The sequence below is a fragment of the Ruditapes philippinarum genome, unplaced genomic scaffold (genome assembly GCF_026571515.1).
Source record: "Ruditapes philippinarum isolate M1 unplaced genomic scaffold, ASM2657151v2 ctg2104_1_1_1_1, whole genome shotgun sequence".
NCBI classification, from domain to species: domain Eukaryota; kingdom Metazoa; phylum Mollusca; class Bivalvia; order Venerida; family Veneridae; genus Ruditapes; species Ruditapes philippinarum.
The window spans coordinates 129,251-151,518 of NW_026860666.1; the positions used below are offsets into that span (position 1 = coordinate 129,251).

A 22,268-nucleotide genomic window follows, 5' to 3' on the forward strand; every position below is an offset into this window, starting at 1 on the left:
TTAAGAGGAGTTTACGTTCACAAAATTTCTACATAGTATATAGTGAAAAAATCAACAAAGGCCATAATTCTGTTAAATTTGGTCGCAGCAAAAATTCCTTCCTTTACTACCATCTACACATTAAGGTTGTTCATCCCTGTAAGTTTAAGCAAAATCTGCCATGCGGTTTAAGAGGAGTTGCGTTCACAAAATTTCTACATAGATCTAGTGAAAAAATCAACAAAGGGCCATAATTCTGTTAAATTTGGTCGCAGCGAAAATTCCTTCCTTTACTACCATCTACACATTAAGGTTGTTCATCCTTGTAAGTTTAAGCAAAATCTACCATCCGGTTTAAGAGGAGTTGCGTTCACAAGATTTCGGGACGTACGGACGGACTGACGGACGGACACTCGGACGGACAAGTGCAACGCTATATGCTCCCACTCTGTGGGGGCATAAAAATCTGGAATTCTGTTAATTAAATTTTGTTTTGTTACACATCTACTCGTGAGAGATTCAATACAATACTTTACATCTAGTTACCTATTAACTGCTTTTTAAATGTTTTCAAATTTATAGTGTATTACACAATATATGCACTGCAAATTATATTATTGTATGAACTTTTTAAGAAAAAAAAACAAACTCTTCCAAATTGCATGTATGAAAAAGATATACATTTTGTACATGTATGTTAGTTTAATTCCTTAATTTAACACCTCACGCAGGCGGGATTTGGAGAAGATAGAGCATATATATTTATCAGGGCAATGTGTATACTGCCAATTTCCAACAAACAATTATGAGGTTTTTAATTGACACTTTCTTTCAATATTTTGATTCAATACAATTTATGCATCGGTGTCTAACATTTTTTATTCGAACGTGATCAACATACATTACATTTACAACCAATACAAATATGTTTACAAGTGTTGTTTTTGCATTCTAAATTAAAACAATGATTTATTAATTATTAAGCAATAATCGAATAGAAGAACAAAATAATTATACAGCCATGTTATAATCAATAATCACTAGTTAGTAAAAAAAAATGTTTCAATTTGATTTAACTAATCAACGGTAACCATAGTCCTATAAATATGAGGTCGCTTTGTGATATTTTTGCTTCTGGGCAAAGCAACGTCATATCCAAATTCCTCAAAAACCCATAGAACATTCCGCCAGAAAATCAGGCGGAACGTAAAAACAATTAAGACAGAGTGTATTTACATTAATTTTGACCTATTTATGAACAAAACTGAAAAATAAATACCTTTTGACAAACTAATTAAACTGTCTCATCAGAAAAATCATCATTAAATCCTCTCATATAATTAAATTCCTTACACCGCCAAAAAACATTTGGCTGCCAAACAGTGTGCAAAATCTGATTGGCTAATTCAAATGCAACGTTTAACTGAGTCAGAATATTCGAACAGAATATTTTTTAACGAAAAAATTGCCCATGCACCGTCAGCGTGTTCCAATATATTTTTCCTTTCAAAAAATTTGGAATCAATCTGCAAAGTGCTTTACTTAACCAGTAATAGACAAAAATAGATCAATTGATGTTTATACGGGGTAGTCAAAGACTGGGACCGTGAAGCCAGCCCGACCTTTGGCTTGCCCTGCTATAGACTACACGTGTATATTTAAAAGAAAATCAAATAAAAAAACAATTAAAGAATACATATATAAAATTCTACACCTATCAATGAAATTTTCAGTGTCAGTTCTAGTTGGGCGTCGCCATTTTTAATGTAACTCAATGATAATAGACGGGGTATTCCTATAACGAAAAATAGCAACTTTTCAGATTAATAATAATAGTCAAGTATTCTGAGTGGAAACGGATCCTGGTATGGTGCATGAAAATCCGAATGACACCTTTAAAATGGAAAAAACAAACGATTTCTTAACCAACTTCCCAGTTCATAGACTTTGCCTAATTTTGTATTATTTTATTTTAAATTGATAAGTACAATGTACATGTATATTTTATATGTTGCTGTTTACATACGGTCGTTCGTCTGCTATAAGCATTGTCACGTGACTTCACCAGCAGTGAACCGCACCAGGATAAAATGGTGGAAGATATAAATAAAAGCACCAGTGACCTAAATCGGGGAGATAACTTGAAACATTTTCAGATATTCTAAAGAAATATTTTTTTACGCCAAGCATTGGTATGCGCCGAGCATTGGTCAAACCACTCTAGACGTCAGGCTTGATCCACATAAACTATAACAAGCCTGTAACGTCTGATATATTGCACTACCGTAACCTAGTCTCAATATTTCGACGGCAAGACAGACCCATTTAATAATCTGATATTTCATAGATGTCTGTCTAAGGGCGACCATCGTCTATATAAAAAAGCCCTAAAGGGCACAATTTGTTGGGCTATACCATAACCATATCGGAATATCCTTAGTGAATATTGCACGACCATTGCTGCCTAGTTCAGCAGTTGGATTAAATGGCAGTGGTGATACTGCTGACATATCTCCAATTTAATTTTAGTAAATATTTTCATTTTGCATTAATCAGAATCTTTAAAATAAAAACTTTTCAAATTATGCATTAGATCTAAATAAATTTCTAATGAAATGACAAATCAAATGATACCTTTTGAAAACGAGAATGTCTTGATATTGCGATTTTCCTTCAAATAACACTTTCTCTATCTTTAACCCTACACTGTAACCTTCCCATTGTTCATTCATTTCGCGGTACCACCCATTCTCAACTTGTGACATCTTTTTAATACTTTGAAACACGTTATTTTTGGAATTTAACTCTGTTGCTCGCTAACAACTTTGTCAATGATTTGGACGCTTGAAAATTTTAAGCGCTTCACTGATATTGATCTTTTTACAGGTGTACTTCCGTTTTGCATTTAACATTAAAGGTACAAAAAAATATTTAAAATTAAGCAAAATTTAGGGATGAATGATACAAGTTTATTACTTTAGGTAAGTTTGAAACAATTGCTAACATATTTTATTTGTATTAAAAAGAAAATATGGTTATTTATTAATTTTGAGCCTCAGAGCAGTCAACTGGCTCCATAGCTCAGTGGTTAGAGCGCCTGTCTAGTAAACAGGAGGTCGTGGGTTCGATCCCCACTGGAGCCTTTTTTGGTTTATGCAAAAGTGATACAAGAATTATTTATCATTCACCTTGTGATGTCTTAAAGGTCCAGTCTCCATTTGATTATTTTCAACCTTAAACCTCTTTTATTTGGTATCCTGTACATTATATAGTTTCCAAAAGGACAGGCTACATTTAGCTAACTCTAGCCAATTATTTGAACACTCTTTTGTGTTTGTTTTATTTTTTTTGCAATCAGTACAGATCTAGTTATTAGTATTTTGTATGGAAGTCAAAATAATACTTTGTTTACATTTTGCTACATGAAAACAAATATTTTCACATTCAGCGCTGTATATATTTTGTTATTTTTTATGCGTCTATATCATGCACCTATATAAGCATTATGTAAACATAATAAAAAATTTGTTTGCCATTTCTAAAGGATGTAAAACATGTTTCTGAGGCATTATACGTGCATGCCTGTTGTTATGTCACTTAACTTTACACCTATCAAGGAGAAGAAATTATATTTATTGTGTTCTTTTATGTGTAAAATTCTGTCTCCTTGGTATATTTTGCCACGAAAAGGCAAATATGCAGTTATAAATAGTGAAGTGCAACAGTAATTTAACAACGGACTTTAATTAAGGCAAATATGCAGTAATAAGTAGTGAAGTGCAAAGTTTTGCTTAATTTATCATTACACGGACTTTAAAGGCCAATTTTGCCTCAGAAATTCTATCATTTTTATTCCTCAAAACCTTTTTATTTTTGGTATCTTGTTACAGTTACAAAAAAATACTCATTTACCATATAATTGAACCTTCTTTGCTTATTTTGTAGCCTGGGTTCCAGTCTGTCGATTTTTTGTTATGTTTCTGTTTGGCAAATCGACACTGCATGATACTATCAAAACGAAGAACTAATACGGAATAGCGCATATGTTATGAATAAAAAAAAAAAGATAAATAAGCAAAAACTATCAACGCCTGAATCCTAGGCTACTTCTTTTGCTATTAATTATAGTGAATTAGTATTTTGTATATAGGTCAAAATACTACTTTGTTTACATTTTGGTACATTTAGGACACAATTACTGCATGTTCAGCGCTACTTTCCTCAGCCATGCTCTAAATCTATTATTAAAATATAATTAAACACATGTTTGACATTAAAAAAAATATATATATGGATTTCTGAGGCATAATTTGCCTTTAATCATGCCTTTAATTAAAGCCCGTGATTTATCGAAAATGAAATTCGGTAAATGTTCACGGATTTGTTCACATCACTTATTTAATTAAGAAATAAGATTTGTTTTGATTTGTTTTTTTAGAGAGCGAGTCTGTAATTGATATGCATTTTTCTATCATTTGCAGATATGATTTATTTTACACAAATTTAGTTATTTTATATACGAACAATGTGTATTGAAACGAACAATGTGTATTGAATCGCTTTTAAATGACAAAATGTACGGGATTTTCACAGGTGCAAATACAATTTGCTGGTGGGAAATATAAAATATCACTATTTTTCACAGTAGATGTCTGATACTGTAACCATATAACTCGGTCCAGTTCCGTTTGTAAGTCATAATGTAGTTATAACGAATCATTCGCAAAAAATCGGAAGAGATCCATTCACGGTGTGACCTCATGTGTCAGATGACGAGACTGAAAATATTTGTTTCCAGATTCGTGTACCAAATCAAGCTAAGAATCGCACAAAAATAGATATTTAATAACATGTAATTCTGAGTATAATTCGTTATTATTCTTGGCAGATTTTTTCATTTTAAGTGCTTTACTTAATTGGTATGTGTAAAATTTCAATTTGTTTTTAGGCTTTATAACCTTATAGCAGCTCTTTTATAATATCAAAGGGATTTTATGCACGCTTTTTCCATGACATTTCCTACATGCGTAATTGAAATACCTTGAATTCCTCACAATATTAAATGTTTATCTTCTATGGTCAATGGGTATATTCTTAAATGTTTACCTCCTTTTTCTATGGTCATTCTTTGAATGGAAAAAAGATAGATTTAAAGAGATTTCGCAAGTATTTATATATGCTTTAAGAAAGCATGTATTTCTAGGTTTAACTTGCGGGTGATATGTGTTTAAAAGGTCTGGGTTGTAGTGCCATCGAACTCAAACCAGGATCTGAACGTGTGGTGCTGCCGTCGAAATCTAACCAGGATCTGAACGTGTGGTGCTGCCGTCGAAATCTAACCAGGATCTGAACGTGTGGTGCTGCCATCGAACTCGAACCAGGATCTGAACGTGTGGTGCTGCCGTCGAACTCGAACCAGGATCTGAACGTGTGGTGCTGCCGTCGAAATCTAACCAGGATCTGAACGTGTGGTGCTGCCGTCGAAATCTAACCAGGATCTGAACGTGTGGTGCTGCCGTCGAAATCTAACCAGGATCTGAACGTGTGGTGCTGCCGTCGAAATCTAACCAGGATCTGAACTTGTGATTATGTCGCCGAAATCTAACGAGTCTCTTAAGTCAGTAACGGAATTAGGCCCAGGCCTCAATGCTGCTGCTCTTTCCTCCCTGAATATTTTTGTGTCAGTTTCATGCATTATCTAGTCATCTAACCAATCAAGAACATCAACAATATTTCTAATCAACTCTCACGTTTTTGGGTTTGCAATTAGAAAAATCAAAATTTGGTCATTTACATATACCATAAAAAGAAACCAAGGTTTCGAGCGGGGAATTTAATCTTATATGGGAAGAAAAAATATCAGTTTCATGCATTATCTAGTCATCTAACCAATCAAGAACATCAACACAATTTCTAATCGACTCTCACGTTTTGGGGTTTGCAATTAGAAAAATCAAAATTCGGTCATTTATATAGATCTATACCATAAAAAGGAACCAAGGTTTCGAGTTGGGAATTTAATTTTATATGGGAAGGAAAAACTATCAAATTCATTTTTTTCTTCGTTTATTCAAAATTCTTATTTCTTTTGATCATGTAACAAATAGAGTTATTATATACATTTTTATATCGAACTCGACCGTTATGTTAAAATATCATGGCCTTGGACTGAATAAGATAACTGTGACATTGACAGAGTGTTACTCTCCTGCCTAGGGGGCACAGCAGAGATCTTGCTTGAATAAATTGAAAGTCGAAACGGCATATTTGATTGGCTTAATTATTACTTTCCAAACGTCAAATTTCCAAATAGTGCCAAATAGATGTGTAAGCCTTGATCAGTCACAAATAAACGTCGTCTATTTCTCCAAAAACTCGCAATATCGACCGGCGGTCGTCTGGCAGCAGTGACAATCGGAGGCAGCAGCTGAAAATTTTGTTCATCGGGCGGGCCCCATCGAGTTATATAAGTTATACAACTTAAAAGCTAACGGCGTCCGGGCGATAATTTTTGGGGTCAGTGAGTTAAAGAAATCATCGGGCGGATACTGTCCGGCCGACGGGCGGTTCCCGGGGGATTTTTTTTTGGATCGGGCAATTAATGCAAAATATCACCTTCCGATTTAAAGACATCCGGGCGGACATCTCCCGGGTCTCGCCCGGCGCCCGAATAGACACCAGTTGGCGAACGATTATCGCCCAGTACCCGGACGTTTCATGAGCAGGCACCGGATGGTCATCGGTTTGCAGTCCGGCGACCGGGCGGCTTGAGTTCCTTGTAATTGCGCCTTGAGTTTGTTGTTATTGTCTCAAAAATGCTTTTTTTGTGAATTCCATTGGATTTAACATGGACTTTCTCTTCATGCAAGGATTTCTACGCGGATTATTCTTATTATAGGCAGAATATAATTGTTGCAGCACGCTAGCAGCATTATATGACGAGGGTCAGCACATAGGTGGCCGTAGGAGAGGCCTGTGTAGGTGAAGCCACAGCTGCAGAGAAGGATTACCTATGCCTCTAGCAACTGCATTCTTTGCTTGGCTGATTTATAAAAGAATATCATAATATATCAAGCTTTTACAGCCCGGCTCCCTCGACCGTACACTGTTTTCTCTGTGAGTGTGTGTGTGTGTGTGTTTGTGCGTGTGTGCTTGCGTGCGTGCGTGTGTGGTTTTTGTTGTTGGTGTTTTTTGTCAATGGGTAAAATTCGATGCATTTATTAACCTTGGCCTACATTATTTTATACTATCTTATGATTATTTCTGATAATCTTTAAAAGAAAAAAAATAACAAGAGGGCCATAATGGGCCTGAAATCGATCACCTGAATACAAAACTCTCCATGACAAGGAACAAGTAACATTGTAATCTATAAACAGAAACAGATATAAAATCTTAATCTTAAACTGATAGAAAAAAGTTCATATTTGTATCTGAAATAGTGCATGAGTAAAATCTTTACTGGTCGCTATTGCTAAGGGAAAACAACAGTTCCAAAAGATATGTACATATAAGAAAACATCATTGTCCCCCCCGGGCGGGGCCAATTTTGACCCGAGGGCATTTATTTAAACAAACTTGGTAAACACTCATATCTAGGCTCTATCTTTTGTTTTTTTTTTAAGAAGATTTTTTACTATATACACATAAGGAAAATCAATGTACCCAGAGTCGGACCAATTTTAACTCCAGGGCTTTTATTCAAACAAACTTGGTAGACACCCATTAGAAGATGTTTTGTGTTTAATATCTAAGCTCTAGCTTTTTGGGGAGTATTTAGATTATTTAAATTTTTATTAAATTTTTTACATATAAGGAAAATCAATGACCCCCCGGACGGTATCAATTTTGACCCTAGAACTTTTATTTGAACAAACTTGGTAGCCATCTACTAGAAGATGTTTATGTCCTATATGTAAGCTCTAGCTCTTTGGTTTTCTTTAAAAAAAGATTATTTATAGTTGTTTTTCTTTCGGTTGCCATGGCAACCAGAGAGTTCTGCATGAAATTAAAATCTTTGAACAAATTTTGAAGTTGACCACCAAAGGAATATTCCTGTGAAGTTTGGATGAAATTGACTCATTGGTTTAGGAGGAGATGTCGTTTAAATATAAGTAAAAGTTTACGGAAGGATGGACACCGGACGAATTTTGATCACAAAATCTCACCTTGCCACTTTGTAACAGGTGAGCTTAAAAGTCAAGAGACAAGGTATAGAACGGGAAACAACTCACGTGCGAGTACATGATACCTCTTATCTGTTTTTCATTTAAGCGGACAAACAGTTAAGTATAGTTTTATTATAGCAGCCATAACAATTTATAGTTTAAATTACGATATATATTAAATTAACTTATTTACTCCGTCATTAAACTTCCTGTCTCATGGTGAAAAAAAATCATGCTGTACAACTTCTTCTTTTTTAAATCTTTAACATACCCGAATTTCATAAATTAAAAGCAATGGAAGCATGTAAACTGGTGTCGATGTCTTTTTGTAAACAGCTAATTTGACACAGTTTTCTTAAAATGTATACATTGCAATAATAGACCTACGTGCAGGGTGTCATGCCATAGCGAATAAGATGCTCTCTTTTTCTTCTGCTGTTATTTAAAGGTTTAAATTTTAAAAGATACTCTGCTGAAGTAAAACGGGTTAACATGCACAATTATGTTATTTCTAAGTATTCAATACAAAAGGAAATGTTAGCAATGCTTGCATAACAATGACATAATAGTTATTTCTTGTAGCTAAAGGAAATACCAATTTTGTAAGCATTGAAATCAAATTATAGCATATCTATATTGATGATTATTCAAATTAGGACAACTTCTATTTTAGGTGTCCCTTTTACTTGTTTTACGTTTGACTTTAAAAATTTTGTAATCATTGACAAATTAACCAAAAATTTAAGAACTATCCTCATTCCTGTACATTTTATTTTAGAATTATCCATTACATTTAATTTTACAGTGGCAAAATTATCCCTTACATTTCATTTTAACATTTTATTTTAAAGCTATCCTTAAAATTTTTATCTTAGAATGGTAAGAAATATTCTTTACATTTTCCTGTAGATTGGTTAGAACTATCCTTTCCAATTTTTTTAAGAATGACCAATGAGATTTACCGATTTCGGTCTATAATTTTAAAATGACCAATGAAAATCCTTTTCATACTCAGTCCTTTCCCTGTTTATTTAACAGGAAGTTAAACTGATAACAGACGCAATTCTTCCGAAAAAAAAAATCTGACAACTCTGAATATATGCATGTTTATTTCTTACGAACTATAAAATCAAAAACTTGCGAAAGCTTTAAAATGACCTGCTTGTTCGTGTGTAATGATATAGTAACATAAACATAAGCTGTAATGTTGAGTAAAGACGGGGATTACCCTAGAACATGAAACTGATACTTTTTGAGCAGACGGCTCGATAGTTGTAATAGTTGAATAACAAAACTATGGCATGCACGCTTTAAAAATAAAACATTATAATTTGTGTTTACATTACACGCCAATCGGACTGGGTGAATGTTTTTTTAAAGGAATGAGTAACTATATCTTAAATTTTCGTTTTGTTATAATTATATTCCATTAATGTTTTGAACGTCTCTATTAGGACGGTGCCTGGAATGATTTGTGCTAGTTAATTAGAAATTATGGATATGTACGTGTGATGGAATATTCACTAATAACCCTACAATAGTCATGATGGTGCGCTTGAGTAGCTTTTTGTCATTCTTTGCTTTGACCTGATCGATTATTGTCTCAAAACAACATCAGTATATATTGAAGGATCTAGACGGGGACTTGGTGTAGGCCGTTGTTTTGAAATTGGCGTTTACATTGTTTAACGGTAAGCTGATATTTATATTCATCTTCTCAATTGGCGTATGTTTGATAACACAAAGATTAAAAGACAGTTTACACCGATAAACAGAAAATAAAGAAAATATCTATAAAGTTGTCGGTTCCGCGTAGTAGCGTGTACTTACCAGTCTATTCATAGGTCAAGGTCAAAAGTAGCGCGTACAAGTTATTTCCGCCAGACGGATATTTCCTACTCAGCGCTGATCTTGTCGACGATCAACAAATATGTGCATATAAAGTACATTATATTTCCCTTATGTTATTTTAATTAACAAAAGCATATTTAATGGATGGCTTTGTAATAGTCCACTCTGGTAGTTTTGGATAAAAATCTTAATGCAATATGCCTATCAAATGTCATTATATCGACTGAAGCGCATTACAAAATGTTTTTAAAATTTAAATTCCTTACTTAAGGAACGGATCGATAAAAATGGAAGAGATGTGGAATAAAAAATGGGAGAGAGCTTAAATGTTGGTAATTAATAAATGTTATTTGCTTGTATAGGAATGTTAAAGATTGCACGTTGTGACTCAGAGACGAATATATTTTTGGCGACGCCGGTGAGCGGCGTCGTCTTATATGGAATGCTTTTTATTTTTGCCTATGGAAGGAGCTGTTATTATTAGCAGTTAATTTCATGTTGAGTTAATTAGATTTATTTTGATTCGTAAAAATCAAGTAAACAAATATGTTGTTATATTTGTATTTAATAACTTTATATAAAAAGCATGTGCATTGTGATATTATTTTCACGAAATTGCAGGCTCAGTTTAACAGCTTGTCCCTTAGTTTTATTGACAATACTAAAACCCGGATTTCGAATATCGTTGTGGTCTACATTGATGCTGTATCCGTTCGTTCATTCATTTATATATTTTCAAAATTTTCTTACAAGAAGAAAGTTCACCTGCAAATGAGTATAAGGATAGGTAATGGACTGTTGTTAACGATTATCCTATTGATTTTATCCATATTACGTTGATCTGTTGCACAGAATGGTTGTTTTTACAAAGTGTACCAGTATCCGGATGTTGAAAGCTATCCGATTTTCTGCAATAACTGCTGTCACATGGTCATCTATTTTTTTATGAATACTTTACCATTAATTTGCATGGCTTAATAAAACTTACTGAGCCTGCAACATTTCGTCATTTTAATGTTAAGGGTGTTCTTTTGGGTTTCAGGTTTTCTCTATTTTAAGGGGAAGTAACTCATGTTTACTAAATTATTTGTTCTTTTCTGTCTACTCTATCTTTAGTATTACTTACTATTTTTTGTTTTTTATAAAATTTACCAGTTGTAAGGTCATCAAAAGCAGAGAGGCCCTGATGAGTGAATATTGATATATATTTTTACTGGCTTGATATACCCTAGGACAGATTTTTCTAGTTTGTTCAGTTGGTACATACCTATAGGTATTCTGCTAGAGGCATCTTCTAATCACTATGTGAAATTATTATTTTCTATGTGTTTGTATATGAATTGTTACTAAAATAACCTTTGGTAAAAATGAAAGGTAGAATATTTAAGCTATACATATAGGTGCTCATTTTAAACACTTGATTACATTATATGCAGTTAGTTATACATTGTATAGTAAAGTCTAACGGAAGGTTAAAAGAGGGACAGTATTTGTTACTGTAAAAGATATGCATTTAATGTTTAGACACTAACACAACTTAATCTGTATCACATGATATAGACTATTTATATTATATATATAGTATTTGAGATTTTTTTTACTTTTATACATGTACTATACAATATCATGTACATTACAGTATAGTTTTCTTTCTACAAGATTATGAATTCCTGTTAATAGGATGTTATATTTATTTTTAATGGAACCTGAGAATTATTAATGTAATGTGCATACAAGTGTATCATAGTATATGGATATAATGTGTATTTCTGTATTTAAAGACTTACAGTTATGATGGATGATACTTGCATTTAAATTTATAAATGATAATACATGTATTGATCAGTCTACAGGTTAAAGTTGTTTATACCCAGTGTTAGCTGGCTAATAATAGTATCTATAACAGAGTTTATATATTCTACTAGATTTTGAATTCCATCCATTAGTACCAATGTTAATGTTAGGATTTCATATTTATTTAATAGAAACTGGGAATTATTAATGTTATGTGCATACATGTATATCTTAGTATATTGATATGATGAGACTTATAATATTTCTGAATTTAAATAGTTACAGTTATGTCATTATTATTAAAGGGATGAGACTTTCATTTAAAGTTATAAATGATAATACATGTATTGATTGAAAATGTCCTGAAACTTGGATCAAGCAATATAATTGATAAAGTCTCAAAAAATCATATTTTGAATGGTTATTCTAATTTTTTTCTAACATGTGCATAGATTGAAAAGGACAGCTCCTGTCTTATCTATTTGTAATGGAGGGACACCGGTCTCAATTTCCAAGCTTAGGTCTCCTGAGTCAACCCGACAACAGACTTTTCATAGAGTAGATTGTTATTTGCCCTTGAATAAATTTGTACACTAAATTTTATAGCGGGTGATTTTTGCCACATGAAAACCAACAAAGTACAAAAAAGTAACCGGGCGCCAGACACAAAGTGGTGTGTTTGTTGCATTTTCGTGTTTTCGCCCAGTGCCCTTGATGCAAAATACAAATCAGCCTTCATAAAATTTCTTATCATACAAAAAAGGTTAGTTTTTTATCCGTACAAAAAATAGATATTGTACATGTATTAGCACAGTTATGTTCACTTTCAAATTGACCTGTTATAAATAATGGCACAACCAATAGTTTACTGTCTAAGCCCTTTTTAGTAAAAATAATTATACATAATAAATAAATTGTTATTTTAATTTAGACTATGAGTATGTAAGGTTTTTATTTCTTATTTATTAATTAAGAATTAATTATCTGTTAATTTAAAAATCTAAATATCTGTCACGGTTTAGAACTGTTCACTATTTTAAGGCCAGAAAATGTGTAAGCGGCCAGATAGTCCAATCGCTTACAGCCGCGGTACATTATTCTGTGGGTCACAGGTTTGTGTTCTGGTCAAGCTGAAAGTTTTTCTCATCCAGTGACTGCATATAACCATGAGTTTAATTCACTATGCTCTGTAAACATCAGAAATTCAAGGACATAAACCAATAGAGTGGGGAAATATGTTGTGGTTTAGAACTATTTCATTATTAAAGAGAAAATGTCTAGCCGGCCGGATAGCTCAGTTGGTCTTCTGAAAGTCATGGGTTCGATGTCATGGTCAGGCAGTTTAAGTCAGGGTTTAGAAGTGGTTTTTCAACTGACACATGTTTGATTCATTTAATAGATTGTATTTTATTTGAAATGGACAAAGGCAGTATTGCATGATACTTTTAGATCTACAAAAAGCATTTGATACAGTTGATCACACTATACTGCACATGAAGAAGTTCTTTTTCTTCTTCTTCATGGAACTTCAAGCATCTGCCATATGTAATGACATTCTTACATGGTTCAAGTCTTATCTCTGATAGCAGCTGGTTGATGTGGCTGGTACTCCTACTACTGCTCTGAGTACCTATGGTGTCCCCCTGATGTTCATTTTAGGTCCTCTTTTATGTCTAATATATGTCAATGACATGTCTGCAACCTGAGCAATAAGCTTTTATTATATGCACAGGCACAAGTATCAGACCTGGGAAGAAAAAATATGACCAGATTGATAAAAAAACTTGTGTTCGTCTTAAGATTGTCACAAACCAAAAAATGTAAATAATGACCCCCTTTAAAAATATACTTTAAGTTAATAGTATATTTTTAAAGGGGGTCATTATTTACATTTTTTTTTTTTTTTTTTTTTTTTGGTTTTTGACACTTTTAAGATGAACACAGTTTTTTTTATCAATCTGGTCATACTTTTTCTTCCCAGGTCCAATACTCGTGCCTGTGATTATATGATGATGACTCAGGTATCCTTGTATCTGGTAAAATAAATCGTAAGATTAGTTAATTGACTATAAATTGTCTTTGCATCTTGGCAAGACAGAGTCTTTTCTTTTTGGTTTAAGTTTCAACTTAAACTGGGCCTAGCCTCCAGGTCACATGAAATGGTACTGCTATAAAGTACACATCTTTTGTTAAGTATTTAGGTGCAAACTGGATCAAATTCTTTTGGCGTCGCCCTTTGATGCTTTGCATCAATGCTTTTCTTGTATTACTTTAGAAGGAGCAAACACGAGTTTTATAACGTTGATATAGTGGTTTAGAACCTGTTAGAGGATTGTAACCTGGAGAAAGTAGCGCTAAATGTAAAGTTAATTGTCATAAAAGTAGAAAAAAAATAGAATTTTGACTTTTATACAAAATACTATTCACTATAGATGCGCTAACTGCTCAGAAGCAACAGAAGAAAAAGATGGTTTAGGTAATTGGCCAAAGAGTAACTTTGTAACTATAACCTTGGATAAGAATTAAATTAAAGCTATTTCTGGGGCATAGTGTGTTTTTATTTATATGTTTTCTCACACATGAAACTATTTTTTTCTACATTGCAGAGCCATACAACGATGTGCAAATAATATAGACAAATAGAAATAAGAAAAGGGAGATAAAAAGTCTCTCTGAAGTGTGATATCGTTTTGTGCAGAATCATCATGGCATCTGTACAAAAGCCAGTCTTGTCCGAAATGAAGTTCCAAAACTGGATAAAAAATGGTGTTGTTTTAGTACTAACGAAAGAAGGACTACAGGATATTGTTGCAAATGAAATAACAAATTTTCATGATGAACTTTATCGTGACAAAACTACAAAAACAAAAATAACAACACCTTGTAAGACTTGCTTGACAGAAAATGTCGTAAAATGTTCTTCCAAGAATAAGATCTGTAGATTCTATCAACGGAAATGTGTTAACGTCCATAAAACATGTCCTTTGGGTGTATGCCAAAACGTGAGAGATGGTATTGAAGATGCACACAGATTTAACCGACCCTCGTGGAAGAATACCGATGCCCGGCAATGGTCTGACGCACCTTGGCAGATAGCCAAATGTTTCATGTCCACTGATGGTTATGATTCTTCACTTTCGGCTGCAGGAACCGATTTTAATGGCATCATCAATGTGATAATAAATTGTAAAATGTTTGACAGCAAGGTACAGACAGATTTATCAAACAACAACAATATTTTCTGCAAGGTAACTTTACATTTTTAGCTCAACTATACGAAATATATGGAGAGCTGTCCTACTCGCCCCGGCATCGGCGTCCAGATTTCAGATTAAAGTTTTGGTGCAGTAAAATATTTTTCACTATAACTTTTTCATTTCTTAAGGTGTCAATTCAAACTTCAAATATATGCACCTTATCATCAACCACATCTTATGTGACAAGGTTCATAACTCTTGCACCAAAATTTGATGTGTGGTTCCTCTCTTCTGATAAGTGGCATCCGTGGCCGAGTAGTTAAGGTCTTTGACTTTAAACCACTAGCCCCTTACCGCTTTGGGTTCAAATCCCGCCTTGCACTTTCGATTCTTGTGAGGAAGCTATCCAGCTAGCTTACGGAACGTCGATGGTTCTACTCAGGTGCCCGTTCGTGCCTTGAATAATGCACGGAAGGTACCTGGTGTCTTCATCCACCAGCTAAACTGTAACGCCGCCATATGACCTATACTGTGTCGGTGTGACGTAAAACCCAATAAAAACAAAACAAACTCTTCTGATTATTTAAGTACAATTGAGAAGCCGCTAAAGCTAATCATAGCAATATAAATAAACATCTCGGGACTTGTAGCATCCATAGATGGTCCTTTAGAAATAATTTGTCGGTACTTGTTAGGGGCATCGAATGCGAAAACATTATTATTATATTAACAACTTCTCATTGTGTTTGTAGTTTTCTTTTATGATCCACTTTCAAGTTTGCACAAATAGATTTCATTAGTCTGTTTAAAGGGATCCCAAAAAAAGCATGTTCTTGTATGAGTCATGAGTGATTATTGTCAAATGTATGCACACTAATTTCGGTGGGACCCATGAGATTGTTTAAATGTAAAAAAAATGCTTTTTCTCACAAACAAGCGGTTGTTTAACGGGTAATCCTCAACTATTATTTGTACTGAGGAAATCATTTAAACTGAATCATATTGTAGACCACTGATGTAGATGAGCAACTGATTTCCATCATTCTCGTGCCTTTTTTTCTTTTCGAAGGTAGCAATGTAAAAATGTTTGCTTGAATTGTTTTTTAGTCTTCTTCTTTTCGTTTTCTAGGCTAGAGCAATAGGTAATAAACATAGACATCATCATGGCTATGAACTTTCGAATAAGGAATTCCAAGACAACATCAGCATACTTATTCAGGTATTGGAGGACTTTGTACAAAGTAACAAAAAAGCTGAGTCAGCCATAAAGAGCATCAGAGAGGTAAATATTACACGGCAAGTGATATTCATAATATCATTTTCTATACTGCTACGAGTATTTATTTTACTTTTATAAAATGTATTTTGGTTTACAAGTTTGACATGTTGGGCTTTCTTTAGCGATTCTTATTTTCTCTATTTTAATGCCACATCAGCGTTGTTTGTGCCGTATGTAGGCTGTAAATAGTCGCCCGGTACATTATATTTTCAATACTTGAAGATCTTTAAGCACGACAAATTGTTGTGTTTGTGGTACATTTTAGTTCTTATTTTTCGGCATTTTTCTACTTGAGTGGTTCCAATATTCCTACTTGAATAAAGTTGGATACTCTTAGGCTATGTTGCCTGCTTTTGACGTCTTATCTGTGATATGCAGGCTTCATAACCTCTGATCCCCTTTCAAAATTCCATTTTGTTTAGTTCCGCCCGTTGTTTTCTCGTTTAGGGCAAACGCTTCCTCTCACTTGGGGGTCGTACGCCGCTTTTCATTGGATGGCACAGATGTTTCTATATTCTAAATTTTACCTTTTTGTGTTTAAATGTTATATTCTGCTAAAGCCGGTGCTAGCGGGCGAGGACGGTAGTTTGCACTTGACAGTACCGTCCATGAACAGGCTCAATTAAACCGAGCATGCTACATTTCCAATTTTGCCGTTTCGGGCTTCTTTGGGGATTCTTATTGTCTCCATTTTATATGTATAGCAGATAATATATTGTTCTTGAACAAAATATCATTATTCATCATATAAATGTTCATACTAACTCATTTGGAACTATATCAACATATTTTTTCCAAGAAATAAATATAATTATATCCGAATGATAAATTTCTGTGGGTTTTATCCTCCGTTGAAATGCTTATCTAAAATGTAACCATTGTATACCAATTCACTTAAAAATATTTAAAATTATTTCTAATATAATGGCGGCAAATAAGAGTTAGGTCATGGAAGCTGATTTGAGAGTGTCTTCTATTTATATAAGCAAGTTATAAATTTTTTATCTAGTATTGCAAATCTCTTTATTTATTTTAGCTCAGTTCTGACTCATGGACCATAACAGATACTAGCAGAGATATCACAAAGTATCTTCAGGACGCTATAGACGAGGCTAAAGAAAGTATCGACAAGTCAAAGCAAAATCTCTTGGATGCGGCAAAGCAATCTATCAAATCGAATGCACAGGAAGGTATCAGTGAAGTTTTAGGGGAGCTTCGACAACTTTTCTCTAAACACAAAAGTGAAATAGAACATGCAGTAAGACGTGGTATCAAGAGAATAAGAACAGAATCTGAATCGGCGCTTGAAGAATTGCAAAAGAAACAAAAACAGGACAATGTCGTTTACACGAAACAAAAAGACGGTGGGTAAATTTAAGTAGCTAAAAAAGTGATTATATCTCTATCGATACATTTTTATCATATTCAAAATTTTTGTCATGTCTTTGTAGATCGTTCAGCTCGGCATTATTGTTGTGTATACATGTTAAATGGTATATTTATTTTCTTCTGTTCGGCTTTTTTCAACTTAGGCACTGGTTCCAGTTTTCCTACTTGAATACTTTATAATCTTCAGGATATACAGTCTGCTTTTTTATTTGTGTTTATGACGTCATGTCTGTGATATGCAGGCTTTAGGGCACACGCTTTTTATTACTTGGGGACCATACGCCGCTTTTCATGGAATGACACGGAAGTGTCACATTGAAGGTTCCATGATAACCGCCGTATGAAAACATCTGCGGATGTTTCTTAATTCAAAACTTTACTATTTCATGTTTAAATGTTGAATTCTGCTTAAGCCGGTGCTAGGGGGCGTGGTCGGTAACTTGCACTTTCCAGTGCCGCACTTTCCAGTGCCGTCCATGGACGGGCTCAATCAAACCGAGCCTGCAACATTTTCAATTTTGCCGTGTGGGCTTTCTTTAGGGATTCTATATTTATCTTTTTTACAAATCCGCTGTCTGTTATACATTTATTGACAAGATCATGTGCCGCTTTGTCTGTCTGTCTGGATGGCCGTCCGCACTCACAGGAAAGTAATTATGTGGCTAGAGGGACAATAGGTAACTGTTCTTTCCCTTTGATGTCATTCATTCCGTAATGCTTTTATGTGGCTATTTTCTTTTGTGTGGCTCAAAAGAACAATAGATAGAACAATAGAGTAGTCACATAATTACTGTCTGTGAGAACGTCCGTCTGTCCCTCTGTCCGTCCGTTTGATTTTATGTGTTAGACTACAAGAGGTATCAACAAGAAACTTTGTAGGTAGATAGACCTCATTGAGTAGGAGTGCAGTGCAAAATAACCATAACTCTTCCTTAATTTTGGAGTAACTGCTCTTTGCTCATTTTACACTTTGAAATAGATAAATACAGAATCCCTAAAGAAAGCCCAACACGGCAAAATTGAAAATGTTGCAGGCTCGGTTTGATGATCCTCTTCATGGACGATACCGCAAGTTACCGTCCACGCCCCCGAGCACCGGCTTAAGCAGAATTCAACATTTAAACGTGAAATAGTAAAATTTTGAATTTAGAAACATCCGCAGATGTGTTCATACGGCGGTTATCATGGAACCTTCAATGTGACACTTCCGTGCCATTCCATGAAAAGCGGCGTATGGTCCCCAAGTAATAAAAAGTGTGTGCCCTAAACGAGAAAACCATGGGCGGAACTAAATAAAATGGAATTTTGAAAGGGGATCAGAGGTTATGAAGCCTGCGTATCACAGACAAGACGTCAAAAGACAACTTTGTCCGGGACATAACTCTGATACCTTTTGTATATCATGACAATGTCTTTACTAAATGTAATTGTTTATTTCAGATATCCGCAACCGTTTGATTCAAACATATAAACACCAGTGTTCTAATCTCCCAATTTCTTCTCTTCTGGAAGAGGAAAAATTACCCTTACTAACATTCTATGTGAAGCCATATATGCGACAGTTAGATCATCACAAAATTCAGAAGGAAGAGAAACCTGTTAAAACATACAACAACGTATTTCATAAACATGGTAAAACGTGCAGGAGTATATACGTGACTGGCGATGCTGGCATAGGAAAAACTGCATTTTGTCAGAGACTTGCATTGCTTTGGAGTCTTGCTAAAGTTCATCCAAAGCTAGACATTGAGGACGAATCTGTTAGGGAAGACGCTGAAATCATTGGTGACTTTGATTTCCTGTTTTACATATCTTTGAGAGATACCTCTTTTTGCCATATAGAAGACATTATTCAACATCAATTGATGGGTACTTTAGATAGAAAAGAAGTTCTCTTGGAAATTCTTAACACAGAAAAATGCATCGTTGTGTTGGATGGACTTGATGAATGGACACACCCATTAGAAAGAAAACACTGTCCAGGAAATATTAAAATTCCACACAGGCCTGCAGTAGAAAAATGTGTTTATCTGACAACCAGTAGACCATACAAACTTGAACATTTGCGATTAAGTACGCATGAAATCGACCAGCAGATAGAAATTTTACCAATGGAAGAAGGTGTTGGATTCACATTTGTTGAACTTTTAATCGATTGCTTGAATGAGAAATGTGGTGTTCAAAAAGATCCTGAGGAATTCATTAAAAATGTTGCTGAAAACAAACTTGAAGATCTATTGGATGTACCTCTGCTTACTACTCACCTTGTATGTCTTTGGTTTGATGGTGAGCTGACACAAATGTCACTGTCAGAAGTATACGCAAATACATTAGAAATGATGTTTCAACGATCACTACAGAAAGAGAGAAGAAATGAGACCATACAATATCCATCAATAAATGAAAAGCCAGATACTAGAGTTCCTAAATGTCTGTCTAAATTGACAAATGTTGGAAAGCATGTATCTTTGCTGTATAGACTTGGTCGCCTTGCATTTGAAGCTCTGTTTATAGAAACAGAATCGAGTCTGATTTTCAAAAGTTCAGATTTAGAGAGATATGGTTTAACGGAAGATGTGGTTTCTTACCTATGTTCAGTTGGCGTCCTCTCAAAGAACAAAGCAATAGGTTTTCTAACAGAGAGGAAACACACACTGTCGTTTCCCCATAAACTGTATCAGGAGTTTATGGGTGCTTTGTACATTTCAATGAGCGTAAATAAAGAAGATGCAATACGCAAAACCATTGTAAAGGCTTGCAAGACATTGCAAGATCTTAAGAAGTTCTCTAATGTCTTCGTCTTTTTGGCTAGTTTGGCTCCCTCAGCCATTGAGACATTGTTCCACACGATGAATGTGTTTTTATCGAATGAAGTGTCGAATTACAGGGAATTTTCTTGCTCAGTAATGTTCAATTTCATTTCGCAGCGTCGCAAACAAGTAGAATATGATGTGCAAACCGTACAAGACCTAGCTGAGAAATGTTTTGAAGAGTGCAAGCGATCTGGCGGGGAAAGTATCAATATGAACTTAGAGGATGTATTCATTTATAAAAGAAATGCACCAATGATTTGGAAATTGCTTCGGTCAAACAAGAGAACCATAAAATCAATGTTTGCAGCCGGAATAACGGAAATAGAAATCACACCAGTGTTGTCGGGGCTGGTAAGACTTGAAGTAAGATTCATTAACTCAGGTTCAGAGTTTCAGCATTACAATCAATTAATTGAGTTATCCAAACGTACATTGAAAAATCTTTCTGTAAGTTACTGCCATCAAATTTCGGACATACCTTTCAATACGTGTGAGAACTTGACATCACTGTACTTCCATGACGTCAAAATCAGACATGGCCATCTTGTTGAACTAATAAGATTCGTCTCTGAAAAACATAACATGTCTCAAATTGGACTGGATTGTGTTGAATGTGAAGACGATGGTGATCAATGTATTCTTGGAAATCTTGACCTGCGGAATCACACGAGAATTTTCTTGTTAGGTATTGGTGGCATAAATATCAAAAACGTGTTGGTAAATGTTGAAGAGTTGTATAGGCTTAGGTTAAACCATAAAGAAAAAGGTGAGCTTGCTCGCTGGTCAAAACCTCTATTGGACGATTTGACCTGTGCACCAGTCTTGAAGAAATTTTTTGTCAGTAACATTACTGATGATGATATAATTGGAGCGTTGGTTAGAATGATTTCCTCACTACAGAAGCTCAAGTATCTATATATTTTAAAAATAAACTTTGGTGACCATAAACTTTCTGTAGATCCAGAGGGAGAAGATGTGGAAATTGAAATGTCCCATGTTACTCTGAGCAATGAATCATTTCGTTGTTTTATCCGCAGTATTGCAAACGCCCTGAAGGAGATAACCGTGAATTTATTGTTTTATGAGATACCAGGGGCGACTCGGGAAGAAATTGTTACATACATTAAGTCAATCCGGACCTTGCACGTAATTAGGAATACTGAATACAATATGAGATTCATTAAGAGATCTAATCCGATACAAGATCAAAGTCACCCATGATTGAAAAGGATGGGAATATTAAGAGTGCACTGTGTTTAAAACATATGCACGTTCCAATCAACAAGCTGCCACGCGTTATGATTCAACTTATCGAACTTATGCAGTAAGAGTATTCATTTTCAGTCAGAAGACGAAAGAGTTTCGATAGGGCGTGGGTACAAACCCCAGAAGAGGCAATTTTTTCAATATTTGTCGGTTTTCTTCCTTTTTGTTTTGTCACATTATGATTTTCTTTCCTAATTTATATCTAAAATTGTAATTAAAAAATGAAGTTGTATGTATATTTTTACTGTGAAATGTGTGAAATTGGATAGTATAACCAAATAAAATCATAATAATTTAAAATTAGCATGGTAATCTTTCTTTATATTTTGCAAAAAATGTTAAGAATAGTTTCTAGATAATCATTATTAAAATTATTTTGATGCCCCGATTACATTTATCTGATGGGTTTTCTTACCCCCATCCTCTTCTTATTTGATGTAATATGACTGGTACCTGTCTCAATAAACAAAACATTTTTTTTTCATTTATATTTCACATTGATTTACTTGTAGTTATTCAAAAACTATAAATC

General features: G+C 34.3%; 2 protein-coding genes and 1 non-coding gene across 3 annotated transcripts in view; 2 read left to right on the plus strand and 1 right to left on the minus strand.

The window, feature by feature from the left end:
• The window catches only part of LOC132712977 (spermidine synthase-like), a 28,348-nt gene extending 25,514 nt beyond the window's left edge, over positions 1-2,834 (minus strand). The window contains exon 1 of the mRNA XM_060695419.1: positions 2,614-2,834. Coding sequence (XP_060551402.1) covers positions 2,614-2,744 — 131 coding nt within the window. The 5' untranslated portion in view covers positions 2,745-2,834. The remainder of the gene's footprint in view (positions 1-2,613) is intronic.
• A 215-nt stretch (positions 2,835-3,049) lies between these two features.
• Trnat-agu (transfer RNA threonine (anticodon AGU)) lies at positions 3,050-3,122 on the plus strand. Its single transcript has one exon. It is a non-coding gene; the product is annotated as a tRNA-Thr (tRNA).
• Positions 3,123-9,375: 6,253 nt separating this feature from the next.
• Positions 9,376-22,039, plus strand: LOC132712978 (uncharacterized). The gene is made up of 5 exons (XM_060695420.1): positions 9,376-9,838; positions 14,399-15,040; positions 16,119-16,271; positions 17,305-17,632; positions 19,098-22,039. The coding sequence occupies exons 2-5, from the start codon at positions 14,498-14,500 to the stop codon at positions 21,689-21,691; spliced, it is 3,618 nt and encodes a 1,205-aa protein (XP_060551403.1). The 5' UTR covers positions 9,376-9,838; positions 14,399-14,497; the 3' UTR covers positions 21,692-22,039.
• Positions 22,040-22,268: the final 229 nt, after the last annotated feature.